General features: G+C 35.7%; 1 protein-coding gene across 2 annotated transcripts; it reads right to left on the bottom strand.

The window, feature by feature from the left end:
- Positions 1 to 5588: 5588 nt before the first annotated feature.
- On the bottom strand, positions 5589 to 18092 carry LOC122316460 (glycosyltransferase BC10-like). 2 transcript variants are annotated; one of them, XM_043132985.1, is made up of 11 exons: positions 17680 to 18092; positions 16305 to 16828; positions 15600 to 15698; positions 9488 to 9588; positions 9325 to 9396; positions 9049 to 9139; positions 8412 to 8492; positions 7117 to 7176; positions 6912 to 7034; positions 6373 to 6411; positions 5589 to 6279 (listed from the first exon to the last, which is right to left on the bottom strand). In XM_043132985.1, exons 2-11 carry the CDS (start codon positions 16686 to 16688, stop codon positions 6151 to 6153), a joined length of 1179 nt encoding a protein of 392 aa, XP_042988919.1. In that variant the 5' UTR covers positions 16689 to 16828; positions 17680 to 18092; the 3' UTR covers positions 5589 to 6150. The 2 variants fall into 2 exon arrangements, with proteins under 2 accessions (XP_042988919.1, XP_042988920.1); XM_043132986.1 differs by lacking the exon at positions 17680 to 18092 and adding an exon at positions 17012 to 17294.
- Positions 18093 to 19779: the final 1687 nt, after the last annotated feature.

Here is a 19779-nt window from a genome sequence, read left to right as displayed (position 1 = left end):
ATATATGTATATGTATGTATATGAATATGAATATATTCACTGAAAAGATGGACATTGACTAATAAAGTATGGTTTGCTACCTGTCTCTGACATCATGTAAAATTATAATTTGTCTCAAAAGTTTAAGTTGATAAGAATATGTAGATTTTTTTTATTTATTTTATATCTTAACACACTCTCTCAATGGATAGCCTAATACTTGAAATATTTAATTAAATAAGGTAGAATGTAGAATTATGATTTAAATTCAGAACTTCTACTCTGATATCATGTGAAATAATTGAATATAGAAAAATTCTCCCATACATTGTGTAGGAGAGATATCCTAGATTTATTGATTGGGTACACTTGAGATAAGATTACAGAGGATAAGAATTCAAAGTTCAAAAACTATATCCAAATATTTACAAAATCCAAAAGTATTATCTTTTGGATGAACACTTTATGTTTTTACAGTTGCAATTTTCTTTGGCCGAATCACATCGACTAGATTTGAATTCATGTTGAGAGTCATCTGCTTCTGCAGCTCAAGGTTAAGAGGCGGGCCTTTCTAAGGTTTTGGAACTTTTCTCTTTTTTTAATCCCTTTCTATCAGAACTGGAGCTTGATGCGAGGCATGAAGACGTGAAGATTCTTTCAAGTTCCTATTTCAACTTTATGATTTTAAATTAAAAAATAATTAAAAAAAAAAAAAAGAAGAAGGAAGGATGGGAAAGGAAGGTAGATCTAAGAATTATTGAAGTTGCAAAGCAGCAAAATGCTTGCAAGTGTTAGATTACTCTATAACATTTCCCCCAATTGTCAATGAGTAATGGTAAACTCACAATTCTTTTTTATAATTTTTATACAATCATATGTTAAATTGATGACATTTATTTAAAATGATGTTACTTTTATAAATTGTTATGTTTTTAACACATGATTGTACAATAGTTATAAAATAGAATTGTAAGTGCGTCATTTTTCATTACAACCAATTCCTTGCTTTCGCCAAAAAGACTAGTTATGTTATGAAAGAATTAAAATAATAAATATAATTGCTAAATAAATATTTTATTGAACATTTAGAATTGTCTAAAAGATCTAAACAAGTAACAATAATATTATAAAATTTATTTTGTGTGTCTTTCCTTATTTGATGCTTTGAAATATGAGTAATGACTAAATAAATATTTTTTTTTTTCTTGCAGAAAGAGATTTGTGATCCCTAAATTAAGAATATTTAACATAGTAGTATTATGTGATTTGTGGTGAGGTGATCTCAAGTTATTTCAACTGATCTATGAATAGTAGTATTTTGTAGATTCCATTAACATTTGTTTAAATGTAAATAAGTTAAGATATGTTTTTAAATGTATAGAATAAGTTTATATGAGTTTAGTTTTTTTTATGAAAAATTTAAAAAGTAGTAGGTCATATCAATAATTGGTTTAGAAATAATTAAAACCGATTTGGTCTAGTTCAACTGGTTTACCTATTTTATTACACCCGAACTTTTAATATTCTCGAGCCTTTTATTCAATATGAATTATTTCAAATGAAAATATAAGGCAGGGGTGCCACCATAAGCATGTAAAAATAGGAAAAATAAGGATTTTATAACGAGTTTCTACAAAGATGCTTAAGATTTTAATCTTCTGACAAGACGAGGATTAAGTGAAAAATAGGGAGAAGATCTAGAAGAGAAGAGCAAATGGATGATTTTAGGAAAATGTTGGAAAGCTGCAGTTTAACTGATCTAGGATGGGTGGGAAATAAGTACACTTGGTTTAAGAGGAGTGAAGATGGTTCAATCATAAGGGAGAGGCTCGATAGAGCAGTGGCAAACCATTTATGGATTAGTTCTTTTTCAATAGTCAAAGTGGAAGTATTGGTGGTTGTGTGCTCAGACCATTCTCCATTATTATTAAATTGTAGGGATGAAAATGATAGCATGGGGTATCGAAAGGGAAGACAATTTAGGTATGATATTAGTTGGGATCAAATGGAGGGGTGTAAAGAGCTTATACAAACAGAATGGGGAAAAGGTAGAAGGAGTAGGAAACCTCAGGTTGTTATCCAAGAGCTGTTAGAAGGATGTAGGGGAACTCTAAGCCACTGGAGTAGGTATGTGGTTAAGGAGAGTGAGCTGCAGATAAAGGCAAAAGCTAAACAATTGAAGGCTCTACAAGAAGCTGGAATTACTACTTGAACAAGAGAATTTGAGGTGGAAAATAAGGGCAAAGAAGCACTGGTTAAGCCAAGGGGATAGAAATACTAGGCATTTTCATTCCTGTGCTAGTCAAAGGAAGAAGAAAAATGCTATTGGAAGAATTCAAGATGTTGAAGGAAGATGGGTGATGGGCAAGGAAAATTTAGAATCAGCTTTCAGCAACTATTTTGATGGGCTTTTCTTGTCTGCTAATCCTAATGGGGGACAGATTGAAAGATGTGTGCAGAATGTAGGGGTAAAGATCAGTGAAGAAAAGAGGAGGATGGAGAGGGTTTTCACACAAGAGGAGATTGAAGGGGCTTTAAAGCAAATGTCAGCTTTAAAATCACCTGGTCCAGATGGTTTTGGGGTTGGTTTTTATAAGAATCATTGGGAGTTGGTAGGAAAGGAAACTTGTGAAGCTGTTTTGGATTTTTTAAATGGTGGAAGCTTATGCAAAAAGTTGAACCATACCTTTATAGCTTTAATTCCAAAGGTAAATGACCCTCAATCAGTGAAGGACTTTAGACCTATAAATCTTTGTAACGTGATCTACAAGCTGATTTCAAAGGTGTTGGCAAATAGAATTAAAGAGGCCTTGGATGGGTGTATCTCTCGTAACCAGAGTGTTTTTATCCCAGGGAGACTAATATCGGATAACATAATGGTTACATATGAACTATTACATTCTATGAAGACAAATCAGAGGGGTGAAGTGGGAAGTATGGCAGTGAAACTTGATATGGCTAAAACCTATGACAGGGTTGAGTGGACTTATCTAAAGTCTATGTTGTTAAGGCTGGGGTTTGAGGTAAAGATAATAAGTCTGATTATGGAATGTGTGAATTTTGTCAGCTACTATGTGCTAGTCAATGGCCAACCTGGTAGAGTATTATATCCATCCAGAGGAATTAGACAAGGGGATCCCATGTCCCCTTATCTATTCCTTATCTGTGCTGAAGGTTTGAGTCAACTCTTAAATAAGGCTGAGGGAGTAGGGAGGATCAAAGGGGTATTTGTGGCAAGAGGGGGAACAAAAGTAAATCACCTAATGTTTGCTGATGATTGTGTGGTGTTTTGTAGGGCCCAGATAGGAGAATGGAGAAGGATAGAGGGCATTCTAAATCTTTATGAGTCAGCTTCAGGACAAATAATAAATAAGCAGAAAACTGTTATTTTTTTCAGCAATAATACAAAATGCCTAATGAAGAAAATGATAACCAGGGAAATTGGAGTTATAGGATGCAATAACTATGAGAAATATTTAGGGCTTCCAGCAGTAGTGGGTAGGAGCAAGTACATGAATTTTCAATCCATAAAAGAAAGGGTTTGGCAAAAGATTTAGAATTGGAAGAACATCTACCTTTCAAAAGTTGGGAAGGAGATTATGAGCAAGGCTGTCTTACAAGCCATTCCTACATACTCAATGAGTGTATTTAGACTACTTAAGAAGTTATGTGAGGAGTTGGAGGCTTTAATGGCTCTGTACTGGTGGAGGCAGGGGAAAAGAGAGACTGGAATTCATTAGTGGAAATGGGGGAGATTAGGGGTTGCCAAAATGGAGGGGGGTCTTGGGTTTCGTGATATGGAGAATTTTAATAAAGCCATGCTTGCAAAACAAGGATGGAGACTAATGAATATGAAGAATTCCCTAGTGGCAAGGATCTTTGATGAAAAATACCTGAAGGTAGCTGTATTTACTGAAGCAAAGTTGGGATATATGCCTTCTTATATTTGGAGGAGCTTATGGTTAGTAAAAGAAGTGGTTAACAGTGGGGTAAGATGGAGGGTTGGCAATGGAGAGAAAATTAAAATTTAGGGGTCACAATGGCTGTCAACCCCTACAACATACTCAGTTCAATCTCCTATCAGAGGATTAAGTGCAGAAGCTCGTGTGTGTGAACTAATTGATGCTGAGAAGAGGGAATGGAAGAGAGAATTGATAGAAGAAGTATTATGTCCTGAAGAAGCTGAGATTATTTGCACCCTACTTATTAGTAAAACTGGGGCAGATGATAAAAGATACTAGAGGCTGTCAAGAGATGGGAAATTTTATGTGAAATATACTTATCATGCAGAAAATAAGAAGGCTACAGAAAAGTTGGGATAGTTCTCTTGTGTAAAGGATGAAGCAAGTCGTTGGAAGAAGCTGTGTAATTTAAATATTCCAGGAGCATGGAAGCACATGGTTTGGAGGGCTCTAAATAATATCCTTCCAACCCGGGAGAATTTGAAGAGAAGAAAAATTGTGAAAGAAGCTATGTGTCCTATATGTATGAAGCAAGAGGAGTTTGTTATCCATGCATTATGGAACTGACTAGCAATTTCAGACGTATGGACTGCAAGAAAAAGCCCAGTGCAAAAGTGGAATTTAGAGATAGAAGATTTTGAAGCATTATGGAGGAGGCTCTTAAGTAATCTAGAAGAGGCAGAAATTGAGAGTGTGGTGGCAATACTGCACTCAATATGGAGCAAAAGAAATTTAATGGTCTTTGAGGGAAAATTCTTAAGCCCAGCTAATGTAATTCAGAGAGCTTTGGTTGGCTTGAGTAGTTTCCATGAAGTGAATTTAAAAGAAGGTCGTGAGAGGCAAGGAGATGGACTGGTTATGAAGAAGACTAAATGGAGAACGCCAAAGGAGAGCCAAGTTAAAGTAAATTTTGATGCTGCTTTGGACCAAAAAGCTCAAAGGATGGGAATGTGTGTGGTAATCAGAGATTCCAATGAGGATGTTTTAGTTTCTTTGAGTGGACATAAATTTGCTGTTGTTTCACCATTTGTTGCTGAATACCATGCTTTATGGAGGGCTGTAGAACTTTACAGGGAGTTAAGGGTTACAAATGCTTGTTTTGAGGGTGATGCAAAGTTGCTGGTGGATGCAGTGATGGCTAATACAGAGGATGATTCATGGAAAGGGCAACTGGTGGGGGATTTGAGGTCTGTTATAGGGGCCTACCATGGGTGGAATTTACAGTTTATACATAGAGAAGGTAATTCTGTTGCACATAATTTAGCAAAGAAGGGTTTACTTGTTGATAATGAATTAGTTTGGATAGAATGCATTTCACCTGACATTATACAGAAAGTTGTAACTGACAAAGCTTGTAACCAAATTGATCAAGGAATGAGATGAGAACATGAGGTATTCTTTTCAAAAAATAAAAAGAAATAATTAAAACCGATTTGGCCTGGTTCAACTTTTAATGTTCTCGAGCCTTTTATTTCATATGAATTATTTCAAATGAAAATATAAAGCTGAGGTGCCACCATAAGCATGTAAAAATAGGAAAAATAAGGATTTTATAACGAGTTTATACAAAGATGCTTAAGATTTTAATCTTCTGACAAGACGAGGATTAAGTGGAAAGTGGATATAGAATGAAGAAGACCATAGAGATGTTTAATCCGTTCTAATATCAAATCAATACTAGTGTTAGTTCATACCATATAGCACATCGCATATACTGAGATTTTCTACCTACAGGTGCAGCAAATCTTGATTGGTACAATATTATTCTAGAATTTTATACTCACAACCTTTCTCTGTTTCAACTCGGTATGATTTCAAGGCTCTAGTTATGTCTCGTATTCAGAACTTCACCTTGTCATCACCTTTTACAAAGATTAACCACAATTGCACAGAAATAATTCCCCCAAAATTTTCTGCAGCGCAAGTAGATCAACATTTGTAGAGCCCGAATTACAAGGGGAAAAAAAATAAACAATACACCCATCCCCAAGGAAGTGACACTAACAATCTGTTAGCCTCCTGCCAACTCAGGTCACCCTAATTGCTATGCCAGTTGCCCTCGCACTTGAGAATTGTGCTTCCGATCATTCAAACCTAATAATGTGGCAATTTACAACTTCAAAAGCTACGTGGGAACCAAAGATCGAGCAAAGGGTCGAAAGCAACAACTGATTCGACCAAAGAATTTAAGGAGTAAAAAATATCTTGCTCAAATTGTTGTATAATTGGAGAAAAGCAGCAACAAGTTATCCTGAGCTTCTGGATAAAATTTCCTGGCAAATAAGTAGCACGGCCGTTGTTCGCCATTCCATAGGCAAGGCCACTTTTGCACTTCCTTCTGTAGAAGCCCAAGGAAAGGAAATTTTTTCAAATACTGCCTATCCATTGCACGTCCGAAAGATTGAATCAGGGTTCGTTATAAAAAGCATACCTTCTCATCGCTGGTAACATGAACGCTTACATCAATTGACTGCAGATATAACAACGTTCAAAGTGTCATTACAATCCATGAAATTACATTGAAATAGCAACAGCTTCTAAATGATATGCTCAACTTGGTAAAGGCAAAGTAAAATTGGTGCACAATGACGCCAACTTTACCAATTTCATGAGATCATTACTCACCAGTTTCATCATTTTAAATCGTGAACGGCACAGTTAATATTTCAAATTTAAAGCAGCAGCGAATCAAAAAAATATCTATCCTCTTTCCCGTTTTCATTTCTTTTCAAATTTGAGGAGGGGACAGTTTTGAGAAGATGATGGTGTGTTTCAACACCAGGACACATAATTATAGGTAGCAGGATGAACGGGGGTGGATTCTAAATGGATATGAACTGAACTGCCGAAGGAATATTTTTTTTTTTGTGAGATATTATTCCCTGGGGAATTCAGTTCATCTCCATTGACTTTCCCAATGAGTACAAAAGTGCCATGAGAACAAATTTCTTTGATCAAGTAGAATCATACCGTAATATTCTTCACAAGCTGTTTGGTAATATCACGAGCCTTGTATGATTTTGGGTGCCACTTTCTCTCAGACCAATCAACATGTGTGACTGACCAATTGGCAATTCCACCAGGATCGACAATCTGGAAACATTTTCAATAGGTTCAGTCAACGATGCTGATAATAAGTAAAAGCTCAAGATGGAATGTGGACAGAGATTCTCACATGGAAAAATGTTGGCAGGTAATGTTCATCAGCAATGCAATTACGCCCCTCCAAACCTGGCTGTAGTGATCAATAACACTGACATTAGTACCTATTGATGGAAACATCAAATGCATAGGAGACCACCATCTAAAACAAAGTAATCTCCCTAGAATGTTTTGAACCAGTAATAACGGGCTATGATTCAGGTATCTTTACACAGTTCAGTCATTGACTGGGTAAACATACAAGTCATTGTTGCGCCCCACTCAGTTTCCCAAATGTTAACCATATAGCTATGATATGCTTATGTAGAACAACCAAGGGGATCGCTAACTAGAACAACCAAGGGGAGGATCCCATAAACTATAACGGGTTGAAGACCAGACCTTCAACATTAGATGGAGTATGGAGATGAAATAACACTTTGTTACAGAGAGCAAGGGAAAGCTTGACAATCACTTTTATCATTAGGTAACAATCCTTTTTTTTTATTTTATTGGCACCGCGTGTCCGAGAACAGCGTCCCCACAAATCCCATTAGGTAACAATCCTTGCACAATAACCCCAAGGGGTTGGTCCAAGTGGTGAAGGCCTTGGTCTTGGTCTTAGGGTATCACTCCCCTTAAGGTCCAAGGTTCAACACCTCATAGGTGCAAACAATCTATGGGGGCCACATCCCCTGGTGAAAAGCTAATGATTTAACCAGTTCCATGTAGGAAAACTTTCGAGCGTACGGTGCACGGGACCAGGGTTTATTCTATAAGGGTGGGTTCGAAGGGCCCTACCTTGAAGAGGTTCCCCGACATATAAAAAAAAAAAATCCTTGCACAATAGTTATATAAAATTAATGCTAAACATCCAACAAATGAAAATAAGTCCACATGAATTAAGTCGAGGTCAAATATAGAGCAAAAGTACTCATGATGTGCCAAGAATCTCTTTTGTACCTACTTGTCAAACTTTTTCCCAAGCACAGATGCGTACAGTTGTAATAATATAAGCAAATAACTTACAAGCAATAAAATGAAAAGATATATCTCCATGAAGTGGTGAAAAAAGAGGATGGCGATGATGACTATCACAATCTTGAACCAATAGACAATCCAAATTTAAAAATTGCATTGTATGATCAAAATATGCATGAGGAATAACATGAAGTAAATGGCATGATATGAACAAGCATCGAAGAAAAAATATTGCAGATGACAAGACACTTGTATGTCTCCATTAACATAAAAGATTATCAGAAAGCCCAAATAGAAATATCATATTTTCAGAAACCATGAAGAAGATAGAAGTGTCATGAATTTCACCTTGCAGTAATCACGAAATTTGGAGTAGTATAGATTATCAGCCATAACTATCACAGCATGCTGCCTCTTCATTGAGAACCACTGAAAGAAAACACAGAATTATTACTGAAAGAGGTTCAATTAAAGGTGCTGCATCCTGGTATATCTTTTATTTATATATATACAAGTAAAAAAAAAAAAAAATCTTTAGGGGGAAAAAAACTTCATATAGCCAAAGACCCTTATGAACCCTGTCCTAACTGTATTGTAAAAAGGGCAAAGCTCTTTACAACTGCATCACCACTGATACCCTATAATCATTGGTTTGACTTCAACCACCACCATCTCGAAAAAACCAGCCAACAGAGAGGGATTACAATAGTTAGGTAATTTTGTTTAAGTATAAAAAGATCTAATGAAGCCCCATTTCTAACTTGCATGGTCGCTCTGATAGTACATCCTCGAATAAGATATTGAAAAAAGGCTATGGGGAGATGGAGATCAGTTCTTATTCAATTTGTACTCATCTAAAAAAGGGCTCAGACTAGCATCCTAGCTGCATGGTTTCTACAAGTAACTGTCCTCAGCAATATATAAGCATCGAGTATTTTGCATGAACTACATTCCCAACCTCATCATTATCTTAGCGAAAATATACCTGAGCACCCTTTCTAAAGTCTTTCTTCTCAATTTCAGGCAACATGTGTTCTGAATACCGGCCATTTCCATGTGGACCAGGATCCTTAAAGCTGGGGAATAAAGAAGAGGAAAAGAAAATGTAGTGCATCAACAAGGAGAAGTCTTGATCCAAGTCAATTCCAAAAATGATGAATTTCAAATTTGAATGACACAATGCTGACTTGAAATTCCACAACATGAAAACTTGCAATGCTTACTCTATCCTTATAATAGGCCATTCTACAAGAAGAATTACCAGTCAACAAAGCTGAGATTTGTATGCATCAGATAGTTGTAGATATAGTCAAAATTGTGCAACGGTACACAACTGCAATGCCAGAAAGAGTGAAGAAACTTATATTAGAAAGTATGTACAATTTAGAGAAAAAGAACTCCAAGTAATCATACAATCTCATCACCTATCAGAAAGTAAAACAAAATGCTGGTTAGCAGGATCCTTGAGAGCATGTGCCAATAATCGTCTCTCTGCATCAACCATCGAAATTTTTCCCCATATGACCTGCAAAAATTATCAGCGGCTAATATTATTAATTTTTCCTTGCACTGATCAAACAACTAACAGAACCAAATTAATAATCACAAATTAATATCATGAAAATCCCCACGGACAAGCAATATATGATTTTTACAAATGATTACCATGTAAAAAATAATTACCTATAAAAATAGTTTTTATTTATAAATTACCTATTAAAAAGAATTATCGACCAAAACAGCATTAATTAGTTTTACCGACAATTACAAGTGCATAACTTTTCAGCTTGAAAGAATAAAAATAAAAAACGTATACTGTAACTGCAAGAAGAATTGAACCATGTTTATGCAAATTGTGAAGAACAGACAACAACAGTAATTTCACCATTAATGAGTCAGTGCATGTTAGATTGTGCTCATATGTAGTTTGGGTACTTTTAACAATGAATCCATCTCATATCTAACATCAATGTTCCTGTATATATAAGGAATTCCTGACTCACCAAAAAAATTTATGGGGTTTCTGACCTACCAAAAATGAATATTTATAGAATTTCTGAGCATATTCAAAATTGAATGGACCTTCTTATTTCACTAAGTGTACCCAAAGCTTCTTGGAAACTCCCAGACATGTATAGATTTTACGGGCTATATCCTCATTTTTATTAAGATTTCTCATACCAATCTCCATGCATATACTCACTAAATTCCTATATCAGATTAATGAATAAAAGATCGTGAGATTCTTTATATTTTTTTATACCAATATCCATATTTATGCACACTAATTTCCTAGATATACATTAATGAATAAAATATCGTGCAATTCTTTAGATTTTTTATACCAATATCCATATGGACCATATTTATGCTCATTAATTTCCTAGATCTACATTAATAAATAAAAGATTATTATATATTTTTTTTTATAAGTAATAAGTAGATTTTATTCATACGAATGAAACTTCTCGATAAGTCAAATTTAATTCTATCTTGTTACCCCATATGATATGTTTCAACTAGAGTGACCAGGGACTGCCCAGCAAAATTAGTAATTAAACGTGTAAACCAATCAAGCGAACAGGGAAATATCCTTGCCCATTATTGTTGGACACCATAAAAGGAAAATTGATATAACAACCATGGGAGATATTAAAACAAATTGAAGACCTGGTGTTTCTTCAAGGAGCAATGTTTTCTATTTCCACAGTGGAACAACCATAGAGTAAATATATGTACTAGTGGGTCATGGCCCGTAGATTGGTGGATTTTCTAGCATGCTGGAGAGGCCTTCGTGGAGATTCACAAGTTGCAGCAATATGGAAAATGGTTCCCATATGTATGTGTTGGTGTATCTGGCGAGAGCGAAATGATAAGAGATTTTGAAGACCATGTGAGAACGATGGAGGAGCTGAAAGTTCTCTTCTTTAAAACATTGTTTTCTTGGGTAGGGATCATTGTCTGTAACGGACTAAATGTCCATGACTTTCTTCTTTCAGTTGTAAACTCTAGTTAGGTATTTCTCAAGTACACTCCCTATCTACCTGGGCTTTGCTTATTATTATGAATAAAACTTCTTGATTACCAATCAAAAAAATATATATGTACTATATTTTTTTTTTATTCATATGAATGAAATGTATGAATGAAATAGGCATAATCCGTGTATACAAGAAGTATACAAAAGAACACCTAATTACATTCTAACTAAGGAAAGAAAGTCCTAGAAATTATTTCCATCAAGTACAATGGCTGAAAACCACAACATTAAAGTGCGCATAAAAAAATTCTGAAGCTCCTCCATTGTGCGTTCCCTATCTTCAAAGCATCTCTCATTCCTTTCCGACCATGTACACCACATGATACACAACGGGATCATCTTACACACTGCCGTCACTTGGGGACAACCTTGAAGCTCCTTCCAACAAGCCAATAATTCCACCACCTGCGGAGGTATTACCGAAGCAATATCCATTCTTCTAAAAATCTCATTCCATAGCCCCCTCGTGACCTCACAATGCAATAGTAAGTGATCAACAGATTCTCCCTTTTTTTGCACAGATAGCACCAATCCATCACTATGATTCCCCTCTTTTTTAGATTGACCGTAGTCAAGATTTTCCCAAGAGAGGCAATCCATACGAAAAAAAACTACCTTAGTAGGAGGCTCCATGATCTCCAAATCCTCTTCCATGGAAATGAAACATGGCCGTGGGTTGACAAAATCTTGTAGTAGGTCCTAACTATACATTTTTTACTACCATTAGCCTTCCATTGCAACCTATCCTCTTGAGCAGTATTATTTCCCATGGAATAGAGCAACCTGAGGAAATCAGACACAGCCTGCAGTTCCCAATCGTGAATATTTCTGTTAAAAAGAATATTCCACTGATAAGATCCATGGGAGAATACCCGCATATCTGCAACAGAGGCCTCTCTGTTAGCTGTAATACTATAGAGTGCTAGAAATGCCCTGTATAGCGCGCACTCTACACACCAAACATCATGCCAAAACCTAATTCTGGAACCATCTCTCACCACAAATCATAAGTGACTTTCGAAACCCTGCCAACCCCTCTTAATAAATTTCCATAAGCCCACACCATGTCTCCCCCTTACTTCCTTGGAACACCAGCCTCCCCATGCGCTCCCATGTCTAGAATCAATAATCTCCTTCCATGGTGTGTTCCCATCTAAGTGGTACCTCCATAACCATTTACCCAATAAAACTTTATTAAACGTTCGCAAATTGCATATCCCCGAGCCTCCATTCGGAATAGGAAAACAAACCTTGTTCCAGTTAACTAGATGGAATTTTGTTTCCTCCCTCATTCCGCCCCACAGAAAAGCTCGGAATAATCTCTCAATTCTAGTCACCATCCATGCAAGCAAAGGAAAGAGTGAAAGGAAAAAAGTGGAAAAATTGGTTAAATAACTCTTAATTAAAGTAAGTAGCCCCCCTTTCAATAGATTCATCCGTTTTCACCCAGCAAGCTTCCTCTCAACTTTCTCCACCACCCCATCCCAACTGGCTCAAGCCTTAAAATTGGCCCCCAGTGAGAGACCCAAATATTTCATAGGCAAGGAAGACACTTTGCAATCCAACAAGCGTGCCAAGCTGTTAATATTAGGCACCGCACCCACCGCAACCATCTTGGATTTGCTAGGATTAACCTTGAGCCCCGACACTGCTTCAAAGCATAGCAAGAGAGCTCGCAGAGATTGAATCTGACCAGAATCCGCATCACAAAATAAGAGAGTATCATCTACAAATAAGAGATGAGAGAGTGAAGTAGGTCCATTTGTGCCATTACCGAGCGAAAAACCGGATAAATAACCTCCGCCAACAGCAACCTTCACCAACTGACCAAGTGCCTTCATAACAATGACAAACAAGAGAGGTGACAAGAAATCCCCATGCCTCAAACCATGTGAGTTGTTAAAGAATCCAGCAGGAGTGCCATTAACTAACACTGAAAAATGGATAGTAGATATACAATAGCGGATCCATGAAATCCACCTGTCACCAAAACCACACCTACTGAGCAAGTAAAGAAGGAAATCTCAGTTCACATGGTCATAAGCTTTTTCCATATCAAACTTGCAAAGAATACCTGGAACGCCTTCCCGCAACCTATGATCCAAGCACTCATTGGCAATAAGCACCAAATCCAGAATCTGTCTCCCCCTAATGAAGGCGTTTTGGGGCTTAGATATAATATGTTCCATCATCGAGCTAAGCCTATTTGCCAGGACCTTGGAGATTATTTTGTAGACTCCACTCACAAGGCTTATGGGGAAAAAAATCTTCAACTACCTTAGCCCCATGTTTATTTGGAATAAGAGCAATGAACGTCGCATTGAGGTTTTTCTCAAATTTATGGAAAGAGTAGAACTTTGCAAAGACCTGCATAATATCACATTTAACTGCATCCCCACAAACCTAGAAGAAACCCATCAAGAATCCATCTGGGCCTGGTGCCTTGTCCTTCACCATGCTACGAATAACCTTAAACACCTCATCTTCCTCAAACTCCCTTTACAAATCATTTGCACTTTGTGAATCAATAGACTCGAAAGACAAGCCATCAAGTTTTGGCTTCAAGCATACCAGTTTTGAAAGGAGGTTCTCAAAATGCTGCACAATATGGTTTTCCAAATCATTAGAGGATGAAAGCACTTGAGTACCTGAGTGGAGTGTCTCAAAAGTGTTGCTGTGTCAATGTGAATTCGCCACTTTATGGAAGAACTTCATACATTTATCACCCTCTTTTATCCAAAAGGCCCTGAATTTTTGTCGCCACAAAATCTCGTCCATCAATAACACCTTCTCCAAATAAGTTACAACCGCACTTTTTCTAGCAAGGGCCTCCTCCGAGAGGTCTCCCGTCAATTCCCTAACCTCAAAATCTTGTAGTTCCTCCATAAGGGTATTCTTTTGATTGTCAATGCTACCAAACAATTCCAAATTCCACTTCTTAAGATCTTGCTTCAAAGCTTTGAGCTTACAAGGTAGAACGAAACTGGGATTGCCTGTAAACATATAGAAGGACCACCAAGAACGCACCTTATCTACAAAACCCTTTGCCGCTAACCACATATTTTCAAACTTGAATGGTCTGAGTCTACCAATAATACCTCTACAATCCAACACAATAGGAAAATGGTCAGAACACACACGGGGCAACCGTTTCTGAGAAAGTTCATGAAGATACGCCTCCCATGACGTGGAGACAAGGAATCTATCCAATCTCGACAATCCCTGAACATTAGACCATGTGAACTCGCCCCCAAGGAGAGGGAGGTCCATAAGATCTAAATCAAATACAAACTCCGAGAACTCCTCCATAGCTTCTAAGTGGCGATGAGTCCCCGAACACTTGCTAGGAAAGCGAACAATATTAAAATCTCCCCCCATGCACCACGACACCTCCCATAAATAAATAAGACCCGTCAACTCCTCCCATAGTCGCCTCCTCTCACTATCCAAATTTGGACCATAAGTACCCACAAAGGCCCATTCCATCCATCAATCGTATTTTCAAAGCAACTGGCAACCGAAAAATTTCCCAACACATTCCTCAACCAACTCCACCACTCTTTTGTCCCACATTAACATAACATAACAAAGTATAAAATGGAATATTACATTCTCTAGAGATGCTCAAGATTAAGAAGTTGACTCCTTTCTCGGAGTCTAAAATCTTATGTATTCTATTGGAATGAGGGAAGTTTAAGATAAGATTTCTTGGCGTCCTGCTAGGAAAGGGAAGTTCACCATTCGCTCAATCTACCAAACCCTTACTACATATAACACAAGTCCATTATTGTGGAAGAGTATATAGAAGACTAAGGCTCCTCTAAATGCAATATTCATGTATGAATGGCTTCCTTGAGGAAGATCCTCCCCTTAGATAATTTAAAGAAACGTCGAATCATTGTCATGGATTGGTGTTATACTGCAAAAAGAGTGGGAAGTATGTTGAAAATCTACTACTTCATCGTGAGATTGCCACAACCTTACGAAATGAAATCTTTGCTGGGATGGGACTAGCTTAGGTGATTCTGAAACGAGTGATCGATCTTCTAGCTTTTTGGAGAGGCCTTCAGGGCAACTCATAGATCGCAACAGTTTTGAATATGGTTCTAATATGCCTATGGGGGTGCATTTGAAGGGAGAGGAATGAGAGAAGTTTTATAGATCATAGATGGTCAATGGATGGGATTAGAACTTTATTTTTTAATATTTTATTACTTTGGGCTTTTGTAATAGATTTTATTGGTATGAACTTACATAAATTTCTTGTATACACTAAATCATCAAGCATAGGTGATGCTCTTATATATATCCCATATACTCGGGTTATTGCCTATCCTTATTATTATCAATAAAATTTTGTTTACCGACAAAAAAAAAAAAAACAAAGTAATAAAATGATTGCAACAAAAATGACTTTCATAGTTTTTTTCTTCAAAGGCATACTTCCATCTAAGGAATATAAATTTAGATCACATTCAGAAAGCAAGATTTTCAACCTGATCACTGTGAATGTCTTGATTAACAAAATAACGGCTCAAATGTACTGGTTTTTCCTTAGATGCGTGCACATAAACAGAGAATTTGCCTTCATGACCCTGCCAAAAAATATGGAAAAGCTTCTTTAAATATATAAACTTGCCAACAATGAGATAGATTTTACATGCATATAACTAAATTAAATATACGAACTTAACAGCAATAAGATAGGTTTTATATGCATGAAACAGTGTTCAGAGAGATGAATCTCACAATTATTATAAATAGACTAGCTCTTTATAAGGGCAAATGATAGCATAACAAGTAACTAGGACATATTTACCATGCATAAATTCAAAAATATTTTTTATAAGTGCATAAATTAAAAAGTCTAAAAAAACACAAGTACAAAACTCCATCACTTAGGTGCAAGTCAGGAATCAGGATCAAAACACAAAGTGAATTTAATATTTGCAGTTCAGTAGTTTTTTAAAACAATAGTTCCTGTGTACTACGGTCATGCCCTTCTACATTTTTTAATGAGACTGCATTACTTGTAAAAGCAAAGCTTATGAAAGCAATTTATGACAGAAGTATAATATCAAGCTTTAAGCACAATATCCATGGTCGGGACAGAAGTAAGGAAAAAAGTCATAATCAAGAAGCACGTCTTTGTATTAAGCCCACAAACAATTTAAAAGAACCAAGATAAAACAGAAACTTACATGGAAAAACTTCTCCCACAGCTTCTCAAAAGGCAATGAACCCGGAGTCAAGAACATGAAGGCAACTTTAGATTTTTCAGATTTAGTGGGAGGTGTATTCAGAATATCTCTAATCACAGCACGAGATGCAAGTTCTTGATCGGTTAATTCCCGTGCAGGAGCAGGTGGAAGCCAATTTGAAATAGCCTCACAGCCTCTAGAAGAAAATACATAACATGCAGCACTGCTTTGAGGCGGATACATATAAGCACAAATTAGAAATACCGTGACCAATGAAACCAAGATAATAATCCACGTAGGCCTCTTCATGGGAGGACGATGGCGAGGCCCAGGCAAGATCTGCATATCACCCGTGCCTCCACGCCACCCTTGACCTGTCTTCATCTAGATTAAATGCATCACCACTTCATATCCAAGTGATGTCAATCTTGTCCTTCATTCCCCTTCATCACAACATTCTTTCCTTATGGAATTAGTATTTAATAACCTATTAGTGAATCCTGGACGTATTGGTATTGAGGAATCTGAAATCAGAGAGAAAACCCATTAGCAGGCCAGATAATCTTGATAAATGCTTAAACACTGCAAGAGTCTACTCGTTTGAAAATTCAGACCACAAGCTCATGTAAAATAAAATCATATGAGAAAAAATAGGTTTACACATAATTCATGCAGGAAAAAGATATGACAATGATAAGATAAAGCACCTGGGCTAATAAACCATCACAGACTCAGCCCGGCGGGACCATATCAAAAACCCCATATTCGAGACCGAAACATATTCTCTCTTTTTGTTCCTCTCTTTTATTACCTTTTCTCATTAACCTAACAGGGCAGGAGCGCATACACTCTAAACAATTCTAGATGAAAATTCAGAAAAATAAAGACAAGCAAAACAGCGATCTTGTAGTTATAATAGAATAAAAGAAAGGAAAACATTAATCAAAAATATAAACGAGGAAACTAGAATGAAACGCTTAATAAACAGATCCTTCAAACTCAAAGTTGTGAAGCAGCCCAACGACTTAAACCAACCAATATTCCTAATTAAAAAATAATATAAGTAAATAACAAAAACCAAAGCTTTGAATTAAAATCAGTCAAGCCCACATCCAACGCACAAACAGTTCTAACCTACCCAAAATTCAAGACTCGCTCAAATCCCACGAAATCGCAATCCCAAATGCACACTCCATCTCACTAATAGTCAACCCCCCAAATAATGCATATCCACAGATTGGTTCCCAAGAAAATTCGTAAAAGCTAATCACGAGAACGTCCAAATTATAAATTAAAAAATAAAAGTAGGCAGCGAAACCTCCCCATCCGTCTCTAACAAGAAAAACAATGGGATGAAACGGAATATCTAGAATACCTGGAAAGATATAGAGCTGAATCGAGCTGAGAAAGACCCGAAAACCACGCAAATCAGGAGCGAAAATAAAAAGATCAGGAATCGGAAGCTATAGGCCAATGGTTTATCAAGATCTAGGGCACAAGAATAAGAAGAAAGAATCAAAAGCCAGACTCGCACGCACACGCAGGAAGGGAGGGACGGAGGGTTTCTATATTTATATATGTATAGATGTGAATAAGACTGTAATAGGTGTTGATTTTTGATTTGATTCCTTGGACGATTCGCTTTCCGCGTCTGTTGTGGATTTTTCGTTCTTCGCTCTGTGCTTCTTCCTATAAAAATTCTCTGACCAGTCTTATGGAGAGAGAGAGAGAGAGAGAGAACGAGACACGGAGTGGTGAGGCAGTCCCTGTCCCTTATGCTTTGGCTCTGCTCCCTCCAAACAAATTGAGCCGTTTCGGCCGGCTTTCTTTCTTCTTCTTCTTTTTTGTTCTTTTTTTTTTTATTTTTTAAATAATATTAATTTATATATTCCATCCTCCTGCAAAATGTTAATCCAAATATATTTCCATTATATAATTAAAATTCTCCATTTCAAAAATGTTATATATGAGCTTATTTCTTTTAGTTTTGGTTATCTATTAGGATTATGAAATTGGAGAAAACCAAAAAGAAAATAAAATTGAGAATGTTTGGTTATTTGGTGAATCAAAGGAAAAATGCTTCATCGATAGCTTCGTTTTCTTGTGGCTTTTACATTTTTTTTTTTTTTATTTCTTTGTGATAACACTTTAACGTATCTTACAAATATATTGAAATGAATTTATCTTAAGGAATTACTCATAAATTGTCTCCAATCCTTACCAATCCGTTGATTATGCGTTTATTCTTATAACCTTGTAAATGGTCTAATCGAAGAGTTTATCAAAGAAAAGTGTTATAAAATTAAAAGATAGAATAGGGTCATAATCCATAGAGATGGCCATCTTTATAAAAAGAAAATGATTTAGTAAAATAAAATTTTATAAAAATAAATTTACAAATTAACGTAATTTAAATAATATGTTAGATTATAAATTTATTTTTATTAAAATATATATAACATATTATATAAAATTATATTAATTTATAAATTTATTTTTATAAAATCTTTTTATAATTATATTATTTCTCCCATTTTGAATTGCGTAAACGACACCCTCAATTATTGGATCATTGACTCTTCATATGCGCCCCTACCCCGGATACATCATATATGTCTATCTGCTCGGAAGACAAGTCAAATTGGTAATAAAGTTATAAACCTTGAAGTGCATAAATGACGTGGCATGTGGTCCCTCAACCACCAAAAAATAAAAAATTAAATAAATACAAAATAAAATATAAAAGCTCGATGTTCCACAATCGCTAGCAGCGTAGCCCTCGTCAAGATTTCTGATCATTGTAACATTTTTTTTAAATTTGTATTCTGTAAAGATTTTTTTTTATTAGGAATAAATGGATTAAATTACTTAATTAATTATCAAAAATAAGATGTTCACATAAAGTGGATTTATTAATGCGGAGAATGAATTTTATAGAGCTTTAGAAGTGAAAATTATTTTTTTAAGAATTTTTAAGATATACTTTTACCGAGTCAATGTCTATTACTTTTACCAACATAATACTCATAATATTTAATATACTGCAGAAAAATATCTTACATGCCAAAATTCCAATCATTTAATTTGGGAAACAAATTTTGAAAAGTGAAAAAAAAAAAATAACTATTTTGGGTTAGATCTCTTAGATCACTGGAATATTGAATTAGAAGAGATATAGGAAGGGTGTTCAAGATACTCATATAATTAATAATAAATTTTAAATAAAAAATAAATCTACTAATTATTTTCTACATCACACATAAATATGTGATTTATCATTTGTATTCTTTTATTTAAATACACACGTATTAATATATAAATATGCATATTTAAATACGTGTATATTTACATATCAATATGTGTATTTAAATAAAAAGATATAAATAATAAATCACATATTGACGTATAATATGAAAATAATAAGTATTATTTCTTCTCGATAAATATCAAAAGACCCATTTTACATATTATTCTT

The sequence above is a fragment of the Carya illinoinensis genome, chromosome 7, assembly GCF_018687715.1.
Source record: "Carya illinoinensis cultivar Pawnee chromosome 7, C.illinoinensisPawnee_v1, whole genome shotgun sequence".
NCBI classification, from domain to species: Eukaryota; Viridiplantae; Streptophyta; class Magnoliopsida; order Fagales; family Juglandaceae; genus Carya; species Carya illinoinensis.
The sequence above is the reverse complement of the archived record's forward strand: the minus strand, read 5'-3'. Positions and strand labels throughout refer to the sequence as shown.

Bases quoted from the DNA above. Each gene is read 5' to 3' on its own strand.
- LOC122316460 (XM_043132985.1), bottom strand. From the start codon at position 16,688: ATGAAGACAGGTCAAGGGTGGCGTGGAGGCACGGGTGATATGCAGATC. The intron at 8,493-9,048 runs GTATATTTTCGC...GTTTTCTTTCAG, and splicing joins ACTTTAGAAAGGGTGCTCAG to TGGTTCTCAATGAAGAGGCA. The intron at 6,280-6,372 runs GTATGCTTTTTA...GGGCTTCTACAG, and splicing joins ATGTTACCAGCGATGAGAAG to AAGGAAGTGCAAAAGTGGCC.